The 19,525-nt window shown below is 34.2% G+C and overlaps 1 protein-coding gene across 7 annotated transcripts in view; it reads left to right on the top strand.

Moving 5' to 3' along the window:
- UBE2D3 (ubiquitin conjugating enzyme E2 D3) overlaps nt 1-15,211 on the top strand; it is a 29,093-nt gene extending 13,882 nt beyond the window's left edge. For all 7 annotated transcript variants that reach the window (XM_023758413.1, XM_006094096.3, XM_014460327.2 and 4 more), the window contains 4 exons: nt 7,876-7,953; nt 9,934-10,039; nt 12,301-12,394; nt 14,340-15,211. In XM_023758413.1, the coding sequence (XP_023614181.1) occupies nt 7,876-7,953; nt 9,934-10,039; nt 12,301-12,394; nt 14,340-14,385 (324 nt within the window). In that variant the 3' untranslated portion in view covers nt 14,386-15,211. The remainder of the gene's footprint in view (nt 1-7,875; nt 7,954-9,933; nt 10,040-12,300; nt 12,395-14,339) is intronic.
- Nucleotides 15,212-19,525: the final 4,314 nt, after the last annotated feature.

The raw sequence follows: 19,525 nt of genomic DNA, 5'->3' as shown, positions 1-19,525 counted from the left end.
CTGTTATTTGTACAGCCAATTAATTAACTGGCTCTACCAGGGTGTTACTCAAAAGATTATTCAGTTAACATCCCCAAATCTAGTTTTAACTGTATTTTTATATTTGATTCTTTCTGGAACTTTTGGTATTACACAAAATTTGAATATTTTTAGGTAGAAAGAGATATTTTGAATACAGCAAAATTCCTTTCTATCCTGGGTAGATAAGAAACTGTATATGCTGGATAATTGAATATTCAGAATTATGGATACCATCTAAGAATTTCACAGAATTAGAACGCAGTAAAACATCCTGGGGTAAGACTGTATCTTGAACAATACTTAACACTTTTTTTTACGTGGAAGGCACTTTCAGATTTCTATTCTATTCTCTGTATGTCTTAACTGAACTTTCTGCTTTCTTCTCTTTTTGATGATTTAATCTCAACATAAATGGCAATAAGGTATTAGGGAAGATAATGGTCAATAAGTAGATGTTTATAATTCTAAAAGACCCTTGGAAAAGTTGGCCAATAGATGGGTTGGATCAAAAAATGTTTTTCAGCAGTTCTGATTTTGATAATTTCAATCTTTTTTTCTATCTCAGCCAATGTGAGCCCCCTGCCTGTGTGCTGTTATGGATACAATAGACACAATGCCTTTCAAGCTTTAAGAAATTTAAATGTACTGGGAGAGGCAGGCAATTAAAGCATGAGAAATAAGTAATACGTGACGTGCCTAGTAGGAGAAATGTAGGAGAAATAAATTGAGTTAGAGTAATTATGAAATGTTATGACCCTAGAGATAAAGAGATTAAGAATCAAATTAAATCAAACTTGGGGGATTGTATTTAGTTTAATTATTTGAATATATGTGAGTTATACTAATATCTAACAAATCAGGATTATTCATTCCCAATCTCAAGAGCAATTTTTACTGCTTTATTTTACTTTTAAAGTGATTCTTTCTGTCTGATTTGGTAACAAAATTGTTATATATATATTTTTCAATATACATAATTTACTAGTGGCTTTACCCACTTTGGTCCATGAAGTGTTTTAAAAGCTGACAATCTTCGCATTTAAAAAAACAAAACCCTGACTAGGCCCTCATTCCCACGAGCAAAAATGGCTTGGGACAGAGTGGCAGCTGGTTCCCTTTTTAATATGGGGTTTGTCATAGTTCTACCAGATTCACTTTATTTTGCCTACCTAGATAGAATCTGTAGGCACTTGAAATTGCAACTTCTAGAATTTTCCCATTTTAGATCACCCAATTTTCAAAGCAAAGAATTCAGTAAAACTCATTATCATATCTATCAAATTAAGCTCATCTTTGATCCAGAGGGTGCTCTGAGATAATTTCATTATAAAAATTAGTTGTCAGTATTAATACCTGAAAGAGTTGGTAATCAACTCTTTGGTGTGCATAATAAACCAACTCTTAAAACCAGTGTAATGTTTTTCTGCTTGAATTGAGATTTCACTTATTATTATTCTTTTCCAAAAGTAAGGAATATACCTATAGTAAAGTTAAAGTGAAACATAAATGAGTAGTTTATGCTAGTAATTTTTCAGTGAATAGAAGATAGAAAATTGCTTACCCTGACAATTTTTTAAGCTCTTTACTTTATTGCTTTTATTTGCAAAAAAATCTTCATTTTATATATTTTAGATTATGGCTATTCTTGCTAAATTATTTTTCAGGAGCTGTTTGTTAATCCTCACCCCAGAATTTTTTCCCCCCCTTGATTTTTAGGGAGTGGAAGGGAGTGAGGGGGAGAGAGAGGTAGAGAAACATCCTTGTGAGAGGAACACGTTGATTGGTTGCCTCCTCCTGCGAGCCCTGATCAGGTCAGGAATCAAACCTGCAACCGAGATACATGCCCTGGCTTCAGCAGCCTTTTAATATAATATTAGTGACTAGTTGTTTTCTGCGTTTAAAAGGACAGTAATTTGGTTTTCAGAACTATTTAAATATTCCCTGATTAACAAAAGCAAAATATTTAAATCACAATTACAGTTTTGCTTTGGTTGCATTATTTCCTGAAATGTACTTGTTTTCTAAGAGATTATTTCTTACTATTTGGATAATTTCAGGAAGTAGTCAAAGGTTACAAAAACTCACCCAAAATACCAATCTTGTCCTCTTTATAAGTAAGCACTGAAGTTTAAGTGCTGACTTGTAAGTAATTAATGATTATCATTGATAAAACAGCTCGTTATATTTTTGGCTTTTGATATCATCTTTATGTCAAAACATAATAATTTGATTAGGTAAATATACCTTATTTTGTTAGTACAGTGGGGCCTTGACTTACGAGTGTCCCGACTAATGAGTTTTTTGAGATCAGCTGTCTCTGCCGATTTTTTGCTTTGAGTTGACAGAGTAATTTGAGTTAAGGAGCTCCTTAACGAGCTCGGTCTCGGAACGAATTAAACTGGTAAGTCAAGGCCCCACTGTATGCCTACCCTATATGTGATACAGATGTGACCTAAAAGAACAGGGCTAGTGGTGACTTAACAACCCATAATTGCAGATTTGCTGGAAGAACAAATAGTAACAAAATTATTTTTGCTTGGAGTATTTTTTAGTTAAGTTAAAGTAATGACAGTGGCAAGGAACTCAAGATTTCGGACTTTCTAAGGAATAGAACATCTAATAAGTTTTAGTACAGAGTCACTGTTGAATTTTAGTGGTTTATAGTCAGGAAATGCTGTTGGTCATTAGAAGTTACGAGGCAAAAACGTTTGGTTCTAATTCAGCGGTTCTCAACCTGTGGGTCGAGACCCCTTTGGGGGTGGAACGACCCTTTCATAGGGGTCGCCTAAGACCATCGAAAACACATATATAATTACATATTGTTTTTGTGATTAATCACTGTGCTTTAATTATGTTCAATTTGTAACAATGAAAATACATCCTGCATATCAGATATTTACATTACAAGTCATAACTAGCAAAATTACAGTTATGAAGTACCAACGAAAATAATTTTATGGTTGGGGGTCACCACAAGATGAGGAAATGTATTAAAGGGTCGTAGCATTAGGAAGGTTGAGAACCATTGTTCTAATTATATGTGTTAGCATATTCTTTTTGAAGGTAACATAAAAAGTAAACCTTTGAAAGAATTAACAGAGCATTGCTTATTTAGGCAATTCTTAAAACTTTGGCTGGTAATTCCTATTAAGAATTGATGAGTTGAAAAATTAACTTGCCTATTGTTTCTGATATTTACATGCCTGATTTTTCTTTAATTGGAAATGGAGCTGTCAGAAAGATATTTTGAAATTATTTGGAAAACCACACTGACTTCTACCTAATCTATGATGAAGCCATAGAAGAAAGTACAGGCATACCTCAGAGGTATTGTGGGTTAGATTCCAGACTACCTCAATAAAGCTGATATCACAATAAAGTGAGTCTAATCTTTTTGCTGGTAAGCTGTCTTGGCTTCAATTTGTTTTAAAAAACAAAGTGACATCCCTGAAGTGTAGTAAAACGAGGTATGGCTGTACCATAACTGTGAATAATGTAACCATTGGTAGCCTGAGCAAAATCAGCCACGAAAACCATCTGAAATAATTGGGTCATTGGTATTTTATTAGTTCATATTCTATTTATATATTAGGTCATTTCTTGCAAAATCTAATGATACATAAAAACTCTTCCCTTCAGTACCTTACTCTTTAAGAAGCTTTGTAGCCCTAACCGGTTTAGCTCAATGGATAAAGCCTTGGCTTGCGGACTGAAGGGTCCCAGGTTCGATTCCGGTCAAGGGCATGTACCTTGGTTGCGGGCACATCCCCAGTAGGGGGTGTGCAGGAGGCAGCTGATCGATGTTTCTCTCTCATCGATGTTTCTAACTCTCTACCCCTCTCCCTTCCTCTCTATAAAAAAATCAATAAAATATATATATATATTTTAAAAAGAAGCTTTGTAGTCTAGTGGAAAAGGGAACTACAAGTAAATAAGTTACAAGAATGTTGGGCATAGTAACTGTAGAGATGGGGGTATAAGAGAAGGGCAGCCAGCAGATTGGACTACAGGAAGGCAGTATTTAGGTATGGTCCTGCAGATAAAGAAGATAAGGACATGTCAGAATATTTCAAGTAGGAGGTAAAGGAGATATGAAGCATACTTATTTATGTGCAGTAATGAGCATATTTTGATGGAAAATGAGGCTGACTTCGTTGGTGGGAACCAGATCATAAAGCACCTTGGGTGGTTTGTACTTTGAACTTTATCTTGAAAGCTGTACTAGATTTCAAGCAGAGTAATAACTTGTATCTTGTTTTTAAAATATATTTTATTGTTTTTTTACAGAGAGGAAGGGAGAGGGATAGAGTTAGAAACATCAATGGGAGAGAAACATCGATCAGCTGCCTCCTGCACACCCCCTACTGGGGATGTGCCTGCAACCAAGGTACATGCCCTTGACCGGAATCGAACCTGGGACCCTTCAGTCGGCAGGCCGACGCTCTATCCACTGAGCCAAACCGGTTAGGGCTATAACTTGTATCTTTAAAAGACTACTTCAGCAATAGGGCAAAGCTGTAGTGAAGGCAGGAATACCAGTGCCAAGTCATTGTCATAATGGTAGACAAAAGATGTAGAGCCCCATTTTCCATGGCAGGGGATATCTTCCAAGATCCCCAGAGGATGCCTGGAGCCATAGAAAGTGCCCAACCCTATATATACTATGTGTTTTCCTATGCATACATCCCTGTGATAAAAATTAATTTGTGAATTAGACATTTACAACAGTAATAAAAGAGAACAATTAGTACTAGAAGCCCGGTGCACAAAATTTGTGCAAGGGTAGGCCCTCCTTCCCCCAGCTGCCAGCACCGGCTTCCCTCTGGCACCCAGGACCCAGGCTTCCCTGGCAGCCCTGGCTTCGTCTGGAAGGACGTCCGGTCTAATTAGCATATTACGCTTTTATTATTATAGTGTAGAAAAACTATGTGGGTTTTCTCAAAATATCTTACTGTACTGTATTTACCTATTCCAGTAAAAGTGCTTTTGGCTTTACTTTGGCCTATACGAATTGCCAGTGTCACCACTTTTGCCCTTTGGGCCCTTAATTAAGTAAAACAGGTTACTTGAACACAAGTACCGAAATACTGTGACATATCTGATACTAAGTGACTAATGAGCATGAGATAAGCCTAGGTATGCTGGACAGAGAGGGATGCTTCATGTTATGGGTGGGATCGAGTGGGACAGCACACCTTAAGAACTGCATTCGTCCCTAGCCGATTTGGCTCGGTGGATAGAGCAATCGGCCTGCAGACTGAAGTGTTCCAGGTTCGATTCCTGCCAAGGGCACATGCCCAGCTTGCGGGCTCGATCCCCCAGTAAGGGGCGTGCAAGAGGCAGCCAGTCAATGGTTCTCTCTCATCATTGATGTTTCCCTCTCTCTCTCTTCCTTTCCCTTCCTCTCTGAAATCAATAAAAATATATTTTTTAAAATACTGCATGCAATTTAAAACAAGAATTGGTTATTTCTTGTCTTGAATTTTTCATTTAATATTTTCTGACTGGGTAACAAACTGCAGAAATGAAACCACAGCTAAGGGAAGGGATCACTGTAGTAAGATCTTGAGCTAAGGTAATAGGGGCAGTGGGCATGCCAAAGGAGAGTAGGATAATTCAAGAGATTTTAAGGCTCATTACAATTTGTAACTACTTTGAGGAGATGAGACAGTCAATGATGAGATCCTGATTTGTAACTACTATTGTCATTTCAGTTTTGGACATATGAGACATCTAAGTAGGAATATTTGTAGGCATTTGAATATATGTCCTGGAATGAAAAACATCAGAGCAAGACTCAAGAGTATGGGTCAGGAGATAAAAGCAGAAGATGGATCTGTGTGAATGTTAACATTTTAGGCTTGCCATAGTGGAAGAATATAGACACTGAGAAGGAGCAACGTGGACTGATAGGAGCAAAACCAGGGTAGAAGGTGTGGTGTCTAAAGCAGAGATTCAATATAAATCCTGGGTTTCTAAGATTTGGGTCAGTTTACTGATCAAAGTATTCCTTTTTTTTTTTCTTTGTTGTATTTTCTGTTTGACAATTTATGGTAAATTTGGTAGAGAATTTCGGGGTTTTTTGATGGCATAGCTTATTACTCTGAATCTTGTGGTTATACCAGTTTTTCCTCTTTGATTGTAGAATTTTAGTGTTACATTGTAACCTTGAAATATTTTCATTTCACAAATTTTTTTTTTTTTAACAAATGAAATGAAATTTGGCTTTGCCTAAATCTCATCATTAGATTGCCTTTTCAGAAGCAGTCAGATAATAGCATTTGACTGTGAAACTTGGAATGAAGGCTTAAAAAACTTTTGGACTTGGATTTTATAAGAACTTTTTAGGATTATCTTTAAATTGTTAATTGTATGCAGTATAGACTAGATAGTATGAAAAGGAAAGAGTTTGGAGTGCAAAAGACTCAGTTTAAATTGTTCTTTCATTTCCAATTTGCATGTTTCTTTGAACTTGATTTTTCATCAGTAAATTGATTTCTTTTAAACCCCAGGTATATCCTGTTCACTTTTCCTCTCTGTAACATATCTCATTGCATGTCTCTTTACCAGACTGTAAGTCCATCAAGATAAGAAATTGTTCTGTCTATCCCTTATACATGCCTCCTATATAGAAGGGAGTTAGATTAATTCAACTAGTACTTAATTATTTTACAGAGCGCTGTGGGTTAAATGAGCTATATTAAAGTGTCAGAACTATAGAAGTTTTTATTTGCCTAACACCCAGAATGGGCAAGTGAAAAAACTCATTTTACGCTATGTACATACTCTAGTCACTCTAAATTTTCAAATAACATCTTTGTCTATCCAAGGGCAATTAAGCAATTTTATATTTTCTATTACCTTAAAATCCTGACTCTGTCATCATTCTTTGATTGGTGTTGATCAGTGGTTTTCATAAGATCTGGATTTAAATCTTGGTTCTGTGATACATTATTTGTGCACTTGAGAATTTTAAATTCCTTCTTTAAGCCCCTCTTTATTCATCCATAAAATGGGGGACAATGATATCTTTTTCTTAGTATTGGTTAAATTAATGTAAAGTCCTAGCAAGTAGTTTCATGCACATGTTGCTTCATACTAATGTATGTAATATTTATTTGCTAAGGGAGTTCTTCACAATCAAATTCTAATAAGCAAAACAACAAAGGAGAAAGAATACTGCTATAACTTGAAAATTTGTTTTCTGTTGAAATGTAAGAACAAATCCACATTGTTTTCCAAATCTAGTAATCCTGTGAATTGATTTGCTGTGGAGAATTCAGTATGCTTTTGAAGAAAAAACTTCCATGGTGTTAAATGAGAAATTTGAGGGGCCAATTTGGAATTAAACTGTCTTTAAAAAACCTATTTATTTCTGTTCTGCTTCTAGTGAAGGTAGTTGTATGTTACCTGCAATAGCTAACATTTTGGTTTGCCCATGGCCAGGATGATACAAAACCATTTGTGTGTATATTACTATCATTCTACAAATGTAAGAATTTATTTTCAAATTATAGTTTGTTTAATAATATTGCATATTGACTTTATTGCTAAGTATACTTTTGTGAAAATCAAGACCTAGAACATTTGTTTCTGGATAAATTTTTAAATTCTTTGGTGACTTATGTAAAATGGGATTTAAGTAAATTAGCATTCATGGTTCTATAGTAAATTTTGATTGTTTTTCCTTGAATATGAGCTGGATTTTAGGTAATTTAGCCTTTTATTGCAGTGTAAGTAGTAGGTAATTTTGTTTTGTTATTAGAGAAATGCTTAGAAAATAGAAGTGTTACATTTGGATTATTTAACAGTAATGTTTTAAGTATCAGTTAAGCATATTTTTTTTTCCCACAGAATGACAGCCCATATCAAGGTGGTGTATTCTTTTTGACAATTCATTTTCCTACAGACTACCCCTTCAAACCACCTAAGGCAAGTATCTCTCCCCCCCCCCCCAAAAAAAAAATCTGTTAGTGTATAGATTTATATTTTATTTCAGAGGAATAGAGCATTCTTAATAATAGAGAACAGACTGACAGCTGTCAGGGGAGGAGGGTTATCTGGCTGGGTGAAAAAAAAAGGTGAAGGAATTAAGGAAAAAAAAAATCTTGTAGGCACAGACAACAGTATGATGATTACCAGAGGAAAGTGGGGATGGGAGGAGGTAGAAGAGAATATAGGAGGGATAAATGGTAATGGAAAGAGACTTGGGATGGTGAACACATAAGACAATATATAGATGTTGTATTATAGAATTGTACACCTGAAACTTAATATAATTTTATTAGCCACTGACACCCCAATAAATTCAATAAAAAAGGAAATTAGGGTTTTGCATAATTAAGGCTAAAATTGATTTATGTTATATATAATGGATAAGAATAATTGAGGCTGAATATATATATATATGTGTATATATATATATTAAATTGAGTCATTGATAAAGAATGCTGACTCTTAATCTTTAGTTAAAACAGAAGCTAGACCTGGATTTGAATTTTGTAAATGGAGGTAAGGAATACCTTATCTTTAATGTTGTCAGGCTCAAATATGCTATGTCGGATTCCCCCCCCCCCTTTGTTTTTATACAGATTTGGATTATTAATCCTACTATCTTGTAATAGTAGGTTTCTGGTGTTCAGTTACAGAATCCTTGTGCACATATTGCTGCAACTTATACTATCACTGTGTTGGAGTTTAGGCAGAGTATAATTACTTTGGGAATTTGAGTTTGCATGCATAACTAAATAACTATCAAAACTTAGAGTTGCTTAAGCACTGGCTGAGGTGGGCTGGTTTACAGGTGTCAAAACAGTTCCTTTACTTTTCAAAGCAGTTGACATAAATTCAATCTATGCAAATAACTATAGAAGATAATATACATATAGAACATTGACACTTCACTATGACCATCTTCATCATCATCTTATGGGTGCAATATGACATTTACTTTAGATGAAACACCTAGGTGATATTCAAAGGTGTATACTGTATTTTATGTACAGTGGAAATGCAAAGTCAAATCTATACCTTTGTAACTTGATAGCTTAAATTAGCTGGTCTATAAATTTTGGTTTACAATCAGCAATTTCTTTATTTTTTAATGAGTGTTAAAATAAAAATACCCTTCAAGTTACTCTTTGATACTTATGACATGGTAGGACCAAAGATAACCTTCGGAACATTCACTATACTGTTGAGACTACAGTGGAACCTCATTTCTTGAACATCTCCCATCTCGAACAATTCACTTCACAACATGATAACCCTTTCATGCTGATACCTGTATGATTAGTCACACATCTTTCAAGTTACAAAGAGAATATGCACTCAAATATGAGTTAAAATCTCAGGATATTATTTATACTGTGAATATTTGTGTGCTTTTTGCTTATAATTGTTAAATTTTCATTTATTGTACATTTCCTTTGTTAAATTTTCATTTATATTTCATGTCCTTGCTGGTTTTTTTAAGTATTTATAGATTAAACAGTACAATAGACATGTACTGTATATAATAAAGGTTAAAATGGAATCATTTGAGGCTCTGGGACATATTAATTTAATTTACATTATTTCTAACAGGAAAAAATGATTCTGTTTTCGAACAGCCTACCAGAATGAATTAATTCGAGAAACGAGGTTCCACTGTAATTCTCTTGCCCCAAAGTTATATTTTCCATTTTAATTAAAAAAGAGGGAACTCCTGAAGGATTTTTGATCAGAATATAAAAATCAGTTTCTATAATTTTTGGTCTTTTTATGTATATAAATTAGGTTTTAGCAATTTGATTTTTAAAAACTATGATAATATTTTAAGCCTTGCTAAAAGTCTTCTACAGAACCTCTACCTAAGTTAGGATGCTTGTTTTTATTTAGGAGAAATGCCTAAAGGTTTTTTATTTATTTTAGGTTGCATTTACAACAAGAATTTATCATCCAAATATTAACAGTAATGGCAGCATTTGTCTCGATATTCTAAGATCACAGTGGTCTCCTGCATTAACTATTTCTAAAGGTAAACTAAAGGAATTGTCTTGAACTGCTCTGATTTTCTAATAGTTAAAGGAGTTTTAGTTTTGCACCTACTTGTCTGCGTATTATGCTGACTTTGGTAAGAGATGGGGAAGGAATAAGTTACATCATCTTTACTCTTTTTGCATAATTGATTAAAGAGATTTGTGGGAAAAAGGTAAAATTCAAATTAGGGTGTTGGGGCATTGTTTTCAAATAATAAAAGCAAAGTGATTTCTGTAGTATTTTTCAATCTTAAACTACTTGTACTTCTCGCTTACTTACTTACTTGCTGTCTTTGAACTAAAATGGCATACCTGAATTTAATAGAGCTTTTAAATTTTGAGGTTTCCAGTACAAGATAATTTTGATTTTGCTGTTATGTGTTTATTATTTAAGATTAAAAAACATTTTGATAAACCTTTATTAAGCCCTTTAAAAAAAATTTAAGGTATGTGTTATGAGAACATGATAGTTTGTTACTACTTAATAACAGTCGAAAATTAGAGAATCTTCTTGGAAATCTCTCTAGATCAGTTCTGCTTTTCTACCTTTAATAGGGATTTATTATGTGACATCTCTAATAGGTTGTCTGGTCTTTGTATGAATATTCTAGATGGAGATATGGAGTATCTCTCCATCTTTATCTCCTTTTTTTATCTCACTTTTCACCCCACAGATAAAAATCACCTACCACAAAACTACTTTTAATGGGAAGGAAGTCTGCCTTCAAGTAATTTTCAGTTTTTGGTATTAGCTTAGCATTCCTTAGGTACACAAAATTAGGTTTTTAATGTTGTGAGTATGATAAATGCAAACTGAAACAGGATTTAAGACAGGATATCATAAATTTTTTCATATGTTTGTTTAATGCATTTGAATCTCCTTAAGGGGTAGTACAGGATTTCTCAAACTTTTGACTAGAATCACTTTTGGGGGAGAGAAGAACAATTTGCTCCCATAATTTTTTCAAGTGTGACCTAATTTTAAGACCTGTTTTCACCCTCTTGGAGGCATTTCCATTTTCTTTCAAGTTAGGCTCTCTTACCCACCTGGTACCTGGTATTTTGATTACCTTAAATAGTAGGTTCCAAGTTTTTTGCCATTGCTGGGAATGCACTATTATATTGAACATTATGTTTCTGTAAGTACAGGCTGAGTTTTATATCTGCTCTCTTGCACTTGGGTTTAAAATTATATTTTCTGTAATAATATATTACATTGATTTTTTTATGGTATTTTCTTTGTCTTCATCTAAAGATTGTCATACCCACTTCAAGTTTTTATATCTGAAAATTGCATAACACCTTGCACAATGTCTGGCACATCCTAGGCATTTAAAATGACAGATTCATGATGCTTGGCATCTTCCATGTTGAATAGGATAAGGGTAAGAGTTAGCATTGAAAGCTCATTTAGTAATAGACCACGGTGTTGTTTCATTTAGTCTGTACTTTTAGGTATGTGGCCTCTACCTTGTAAAGTCAAGGGAAGAAAACATATAGTCATTGGAGCAGTTAGGAGTTTTTGTGAAACTTCTTAAGGGGAGGGCAGGATAGAATGGATTTTTTTTTTTTTTAATTATACTGTACAGCTAAGAATAGTAGGGTATGGATGTTCCCCAAATATATTCTTATTAAAGCTGTTTTTCTCCCTCAGGACTAAGAAATTCTAGTGACTTAAATTCTAATGCCACCTAGTTAAAGAATAACAATGGCATTATTTGACTATCTTGGAACTCTGGAGTTTGGCAATATTTTTATAGCTAGTACTAAACCCAACAAAGCTCTATTTTTAGCATGTTTTTTTTTTTTTTTACCAGGACCTTGTCTCCTGTGAAGCAAAATATCTGTAAATATTTTTCTCATTAAGTTGAAGATATAAACTAATAAAAATCTTTTGAAGATTTAGGTTTATAATTGCTTTTGATTTCTAGTTTCATACTGTTGTGGTCAGAAAAGATGCTTTATAAAGTTTCAGTCTTGAATTAATTGAAACTTGTTTTATGGCCTACAGTGTACCTGTCCTAGAGAATGTTCCATGTACACTTAAAAAGAATGTGTGTTCTGCAGTTTTTAGATGAAATGTTCTTAAATATATGTTAAGATCATCTGGTGAAATGTGACATTTCAGGCCATTGTTTTCTTACTGATTTTCTGTCTGGATGATCTATCCTTTGATGTAAGTGGGTATAGTAATGTTTTTAAATGCACTTTTAAAAATTCAAAATCCCGATGCTGGGTAACCACATTTGTTTTCTTGCAGTTCTTTTATCCATTTGTTCACTGCTATGTGATCCAAACCCAGATGACCCCCTAGTGCCAGAGATTGCACGGATCTATAAAACAGACAGAGATAAGTAAGTATGTAGTAGTTTGTAATTTTTCTGAATGAGTTAGGTTTATACTCTGCTGTAAGTTGTGGCAATGCCAAGAAGACTTGATGCTAATTTCTGGTAAGATGATAGTCACTAGTAGGTTTTAGTTATGTGACAGTGAATAATAGCCCCTCTAAAATGTTTTATTTTCTAACATGTTCAACACTTTGTCACTTTAATTATTAAGTTTTGGGGAAGAAAGCAAATTCTTCACCACAATTATGTTTTGAAAATAATATTGGTACTATTTTAAAACTTTGGTCTAAATTTCTCAAATATCTGAACTATTTTTATGTACAACTTTACCATTATAATTTTTGTATTTATAATTAATACTAAGTATACTTGTTCAATTAGGTACAATAGGTTAGCAAGAGAGTGGACAGAGAAATACGCTATGTTGTAGGGTAAGAGGATCTGCACTCTATGGTGCGCTTATTCATGGTACTGCCAGCACTTGAGTGCTGCATGCTTTAAGGCACTGTATTAACTAACAAACGGTAACCAATGTGGCAGTTTTCTGAAAACGGTTCTTTAACTGCTTGATCTCTGTTTAGCGTGAAAGAATACCCAGTAGTTATTGCTTGAGAGTATTTTTGCATGACAAAGTAGTTATATAGCACTAGTAAGAAATGGAAATTTAAATAATAATCTTTCAAACCTCCATGGTGTTTACATTTTAAAATTGGTATATTTTAAACTTTGTACCAATAATGTATGGAATGTGATGATGTAGTTTAGATTTTGCTGAGATAGTAATGTAAGGGGGAAAACTTTTAATTAAGCCTATGCCTTTAATTAAGCCTATGCCTATAAACTAAATGTTCATTACTGACATGCATGCAGTAGTGTTAGCTCTACTTTGTGGCTCCCTATATGCTAAGTGAAACCTTTGTTTAAAAGTGCTGGCTTTTTGAGAGGGTATCCTTAAATAAAAGTAACCATGAATTGGTATAAAGAACTTCTATATGTTAAAGTTGAGAAAAGTGCTTGAACCATGTTTAGTTCTTGTTGAAATGAAGATAGTTAATACTTTATAAAGTTCAAAACTGTAAATATCTAAAAGTTCTGTCCCCTTTGACATATATTCATTTCTTTAGGTTATCATTATGTTTTTTGTTGCTAAGTAAGACTATGGAATGGGTGTAATGGAGAAATTGATGGCATTTATCAATATTAGTGATCTTCCTCAGCATAAATAACCTTGCTTTTGTGTGAATTACCTGTTGATTTTTTTTAAGCGAAGTTATTTCCAGTATTACCTAGAGATTCCAATTCATCAGGTCTCAAGTGAGGCTTGTTATCTCCAATCACCGCACTATTTGAAAATAACCCACGTGGTTCTAATTGACACATACCACTCACACCCACCTCTTGAAAACTACTCTTTTACCATCCTCTCCAATGTCTTAATCTTCTGCCTGTGCTTAAGTCTTAAAGGCATTTTCTGATATTACTCGGGGTCAAAATCTAGGATTCGAATAAAATGGTTTAATTAACTGTTTTGTTCTGGCTTTGATGGAAATTTCTATAGATGTACAGAATGTGTGTGCTGTTCTGACAACTCCACGATGAACTGTAAACTGTTTTAAATGTTAAAATTAGTTGGAATGGGTACTAATTGTAGATTTTCTATGAGAACATTAGCTCAGTTGGTAGGGCAGATAAAAGGTCTTTGATTTTTGTTAGCTTCCCCAATCTCAGTGCCACTTTGTTGTGTTTATTAAAATACTACGTTTAGTATTTTGGAGGCATAAGGTTCTTATTTTCCACAGTGCTTTGAATACCAATACTATTTCTCCCTGTTGGCTTTATTCTAATCACAGCCATTAGATGACTTTAAAAGGAGTCTGGAGGTAAAATAGAAGTCTTTCCCTTTTAAGTATTAATTCTTTAACTTTTTAAATAACATATTCTTTGTTTACAGGTACAACAGAATATCTCGGGAATGGACTCAGAAGTATGCCATGTGATGCTACCTTAAAGTCAGAATAACCTGCATTATAGCTGGAATAAACTTTAAATTACTGTTCCTTTTTTGATTTTCTTATCCGGCTGCTCCCCTATCAGACCTCATCTTTTTTAATTTTATTTTTTGTTTACCTCCCTCCATTCATTCACATGCTCATCTGAGAAGACTTAAGTTCTTCCAGCTTTGGACAATAACTGCTTTTAGAAACTGTAAAGTAGTTACAAGAGAACAGTTGCCCAAGATTCAGAATTTTTTTAAAAAATGGAGCATGTGTATTATGTGGCCAATGTCTTCACTCTAATTTGGTTATGAGACTAAAACCATTCCTCACTGCTCTAACATGCTGAAGAAATCATCTGAGGGGGAGGGAAATGGAGGCTCAGTTGTCGCATCCAAGGAAACAGCATTATTCTAGCAGCATCCATTCTTGTTTAAGCCTTCCACTGTTAGAGATCTGAGGTTACATGATATACTTTATGCTCATAACTGATGTGGCTGGAGAATTGGTATTGAATTTATAGCATCAGCAGAACAGAAAATGTGATGTATTTTATGCATGTCAATAAAGGAATGACCTGTTCTTGTTCTACAGAGAATGGAAATTGGAAGTCAAAACACCCTTTGTATTCCAAAATAGGGTCTCAAACATTTTGTAATTTTCATTTAAATTGTTAGGAGGCTTGGAGCTATTAGTTAATCTATCTTCCAATACACTGTTTAATATAGCACTGAATAAATGATGCAAGTTGTCAATGGATGAGTGATCAACTAATAGCTCTGCTAGTAATTGATTTATTTTTCTTCAATAAAGTTGCATAAACCAATGAGTTAGCTGCCTGGATTAATCAGTATGGGAAACAATCTTTTGTAAATGCAAAGCTGTTTTTGTATATACTGTTGGGATTTGCTTCATTGTTTGACATCAAATGATGATGTAAAGTTCAAAAGAGTGAATATTTTGCCATGTTCAGTTAAAAGTGCACAGTCTGTTACAGGTTGACACATTGATTGACCTGATTTATGCAGAATTAATAAGCTATTCAGATAGTGTAGCTTTAATATGCTGCACATGATACTGGCAACCCTGGAGTTCATAGATGGACTGGGGACCCAGCAGTTTTAAACATGTATATGGAGTTGAAGAAATTTATTTTCCAGGTGCAACCCCCATCTAACTAAATTTTTCTTCACCTTGTACACTTGACAGCTAAAAAAACCATAACATGGGAGTAATAATGGGTTTAAATTTACAAAATAAAGTACTGTTTGGTGTGGGAGTTGTCATGAGGCTATGTTGAAGTGACTTAACTATGTGGGATATTGAGTATCCATTGAAATGGGTTTGTTCAGCCATTTACATTAATGAGCATTTAAATGCAACAGATATCATTTCAGGTGACCTAACATGAATGAATAAAAGTCAATGCTATTGGATAATTTTTCGTTTGACAAGTGCTATGTGTGCCACTAATTTAACTTCTGTAGCAACAAGGGCATTATCATTCTTCACCCTTCCTAATTCTGACCATATAGTTTTACCCTTTTCCTAGTTATTTTGATTTGCCCATTGCTTTCTTAAAATCTGTATCCGATTTCTAGCACGTCTGACCTTTCTCCACTTCCACATTTTTGCACTGCTTACACTTATGTGCAATATTATTTCTTGTCTGCACACATGTGGAAAGCTAGATATAAAATAAATGTTAAAGCTTGATTTTTATAAACATTTTAATATGTAGTTTGGACATGATTTATTGACTGAGATTCTCTAAACTGGAAGTGAAATGCATGCCTTCCGAACATGTTCTGGCTTTGTTAATTCTGTAATAAGCATTTCATTGAGAAATATCAATCTAACGACAATTTTTTCCAGTGAGTGATTTTTTTAAATTTAATTTTTTTGCTTAAAAATTGATTCCTTAAGGGTAGGTGTCATACATTTAAAACTTTTGGATTCAAATTACAAATGAAAAGTTAACATACTGCTCTCTACAAGCTAAGATACACTGTCCTTTGGCTCTATTTTCAAAATATTTACTTTTGAGAATCTACTCTCAAAATAACAGCTTTAGTGGGCATATCATTATTTGAAAGCCAACCATCAAACACCTGCTGTTGGATCGCTAATTGGCTTTCAGATTGACCTTCTTAGCCATAGATAACTCTTAAGTACTTATAGAGATGACTTTCTTACACCATTGATTGTTTAACATTAGATGTGTCCAGTTCTCTGTATCTGACTTGATTTCTACAACATTTCTATGTCACTTCTAAAGGAATGAGCCATAAAGGCTTCTCCAGGCTTAAGAGAACAGTAAAGCACATACCTGGAAACCAACATTTTTGAGTGTATGGACACTGGACTTGAGATCATCTCCAATGAAACCTTTAAAAGAATCCAAGAATTTGCCCTTTTATTCCCATTTACGTTACTAGTGCCATGTGTAGGACTCACGTGAATATTGGCAGATTAAAAAATGATTTGGGTTCTTGTATATTTCCTATATCTTTTCATGCACAAACTCAAGTAGTTTCTGTAACCTATGAGAATTACAGTCCAGTGGACTTGCTAATAGTAAATTATATTGTGAGTGGACTCATTTTTGTTCCTGGGCAAGTTGGCAATGTGATACTCAGATTTTTTTTTTAGAAATTCTAGTTTGCTTTCTCGTGTGGGTGTACTCACAATTTTTTAAAGTATGAATCACAACTAGTGGTCTCAGGGGTAGTGAACACTCACTTTTTTTTTTAAAATGGCTTAGTTGAAATATGCTTCAGATACTTATGCTGTATTAGTGATTTGGGGGGTGACTCAAATTAGCCATGTTTTGTATTGGCATAACAAAGCTGTTAAATGATTGTTGGTTACACTTTTAGGTGAATTTGTCTTCTATTTTATGAGGAACCCAGTGCAAGTCACTAAATATTGTCTAGTAACATCTGCATAACACTTGTAATAGCTAAGGTTAATTGAGCTTAAAGGAATTGTTACCATTAAAGTCTGTTTAAAGACACTTTGGTCTTACTCAGTAATTCCAGTTAACATGAAATTCACACTTTAACCTAATATTGTTTGTAAATTCTGTTTTGAACTTAGAAATTAAAAGTATAAAGAATTTAAGATAGTGATTCTCAAAAAGTGATCCCAAAACCAGTAATACCAGTGTATCATCTGGGAATTTTTTTTTTAATCTTCCCCTGAGGATATGTTTCTATTGATTTGAGAGAGAAACATTGGTCAGTTGTCTCCTGCAGGAGCCCTGACAGGATTAAACCAGCAACCTTTTTGGTGCACAGGACAATACTCTAACCAAGCCACCCAGCCAGGGCCATTTGGGAAATTCTTTACAATGGAAATTTACTAGATGCCACTGCAGGACTATTACTGATTGAGAAACCATGGAGTGGCACCCAGTAGCCTGTTTTAAACCAAACAGATTAATTCTGAAGTTTGTTCCTAGCTCTCTCCTTTATAATAATTAAGTAATCCTTGGACCCTAGAGTTATTTTACAAATCCTATTTCATGGCTACAAGAACTTAGATTGTATGCCCAAGTAGTACATTTCCATATAATTGACAAATTTGTACTTTGAATTACAAATAATATTGTAGGCTGATTGACACATTTAAAATAATATACTGCAATTAATCTGAGTAACAAACATCCTGACATTCAAATTCATAACTAAGACCTTGGGGGAGCGGCAGGGCGGTATAAGTAATTCAACCAACGTCTGGATAGTGTTGAAAAAGAGCAACCAGGTACAAAAGTGCTAAATGTTGGTTATCTAGCTGAACAAGGATTTGAACCCTGGCCTCATTCTGTGGTTTTTACATCAATTTTTTTTTTTTTTAACTGCAAAAGTGAGTTGTCATGTTGGGGTGTTCGCAGTGTTACTGAAATTAACATTAAATATAGCTTAAGACAGTTGGTAAAACCTTTCAATGTAATGGGAAAAGTAAATGGTAAAGGTGTTCAGAAATGGGATTTAAAAGCATGGCAGCTTCTGCCCTGCCAAGTGATGGAGAAACTTAAAAAATCAAAACTATAGTTTTCTAGAAAGGCTAGAAAAGATTGAAGTTGGCTGAATACTTGTTTTCTTTAGGACTTTAATAATGACCACTTGCATTATTTTCTGCTAATCTGTAAGTACTTTGTTGCCTCATTTTGAAGAATTTTTTATAATTAACTCTAGAACAGTGCTTCTGATAATTATCTCCAAGTTGTACACTTTCTAGATGAACTTTTTATTTTGAGCCCTCTTGATTTTTTCGTGTATTGTAGGAAATGGTTTTATGAATAACACTTTCATTTTTACATTTTATTGTCTGAGACTTTGTGTAATCTCAATTCCTTGTTTATCATATCAAATTTAAATGTCAAGGCCAAACAGTGGGAGTACTTTTATGCTCTATTTACTTAACACAGTTAACCAACTGTCATTTGCTGACCTCCCAGCCGTCTCTCCTGAACTGCTACCTGAAAGGGTACCTTTTAGATATCTAAAGCTGACTTGATATCTACATACAGACATGTACACATGCATACCTGTTCTTGGCCTCAATAAATGACATTCAGTTGCACTGGCCCCAAAACTAGGCATCAACCTTGATTTCTCCACTCCTGTCAGTTCTACTAAATTTTATTCAGGACCTACCTGTTTACCATATTCACTGCTGCACAATGGTCTAAAGCTCCACCATCTCAGATTATTGCAATAGCTTACTGGGTGGTCTCCCAAATTCTTCCTTCACAGCAATCTACCACACATAACACCCGGCATAATCCTTTTAAACAATGTCATATCATCCCTTTGCTACAAACCTAATGGTTTCTCATCTCATTCAGAGTAATAGCCAAAATATTAATAGCAATTTACAGGCTGTATTGACTTCCCACCACTTAATTTCTAATCACTGCTTGCCTCCACACCTTCCCCAACTCCCTCAGCTGTCACACAGGCCTCTGCTGAGACTTGAGATGTTTGCCCTTGTTCTTCCCTTGCCTAGAATGATCTTAACCTTAGATATCATATGGCTATCTCCTAATTGTTAGGTCTCTGTTCAAATGTCAACTTAGAGTGGCTTTTGACTATCCTATAGCCTATATAATAAAAGGCATATGCAAATTAGCCTGGTC

Source organism: Myotis lucifugus, unplaced genomic scaffold, assembly GCF_000147115.1.
Source record: "Myotis lucifugus unplaced genomic scaffold, Myoluc2.0 scaffold_129, whole genome shotgun sequence".
NCBI classification, from domain to species: domain Eukaryota; kingdom Metazoa; phylum Chordata; class Mammalia; order Chiroptera; family Vespertilionidae; genus Myotis; species Myotis lucifugus.
The sequence above is the reverse complement of the archived record's forward strand: the minus strand, read 5'-3'. Positions and strand labels throughout refer to the sequence as shown.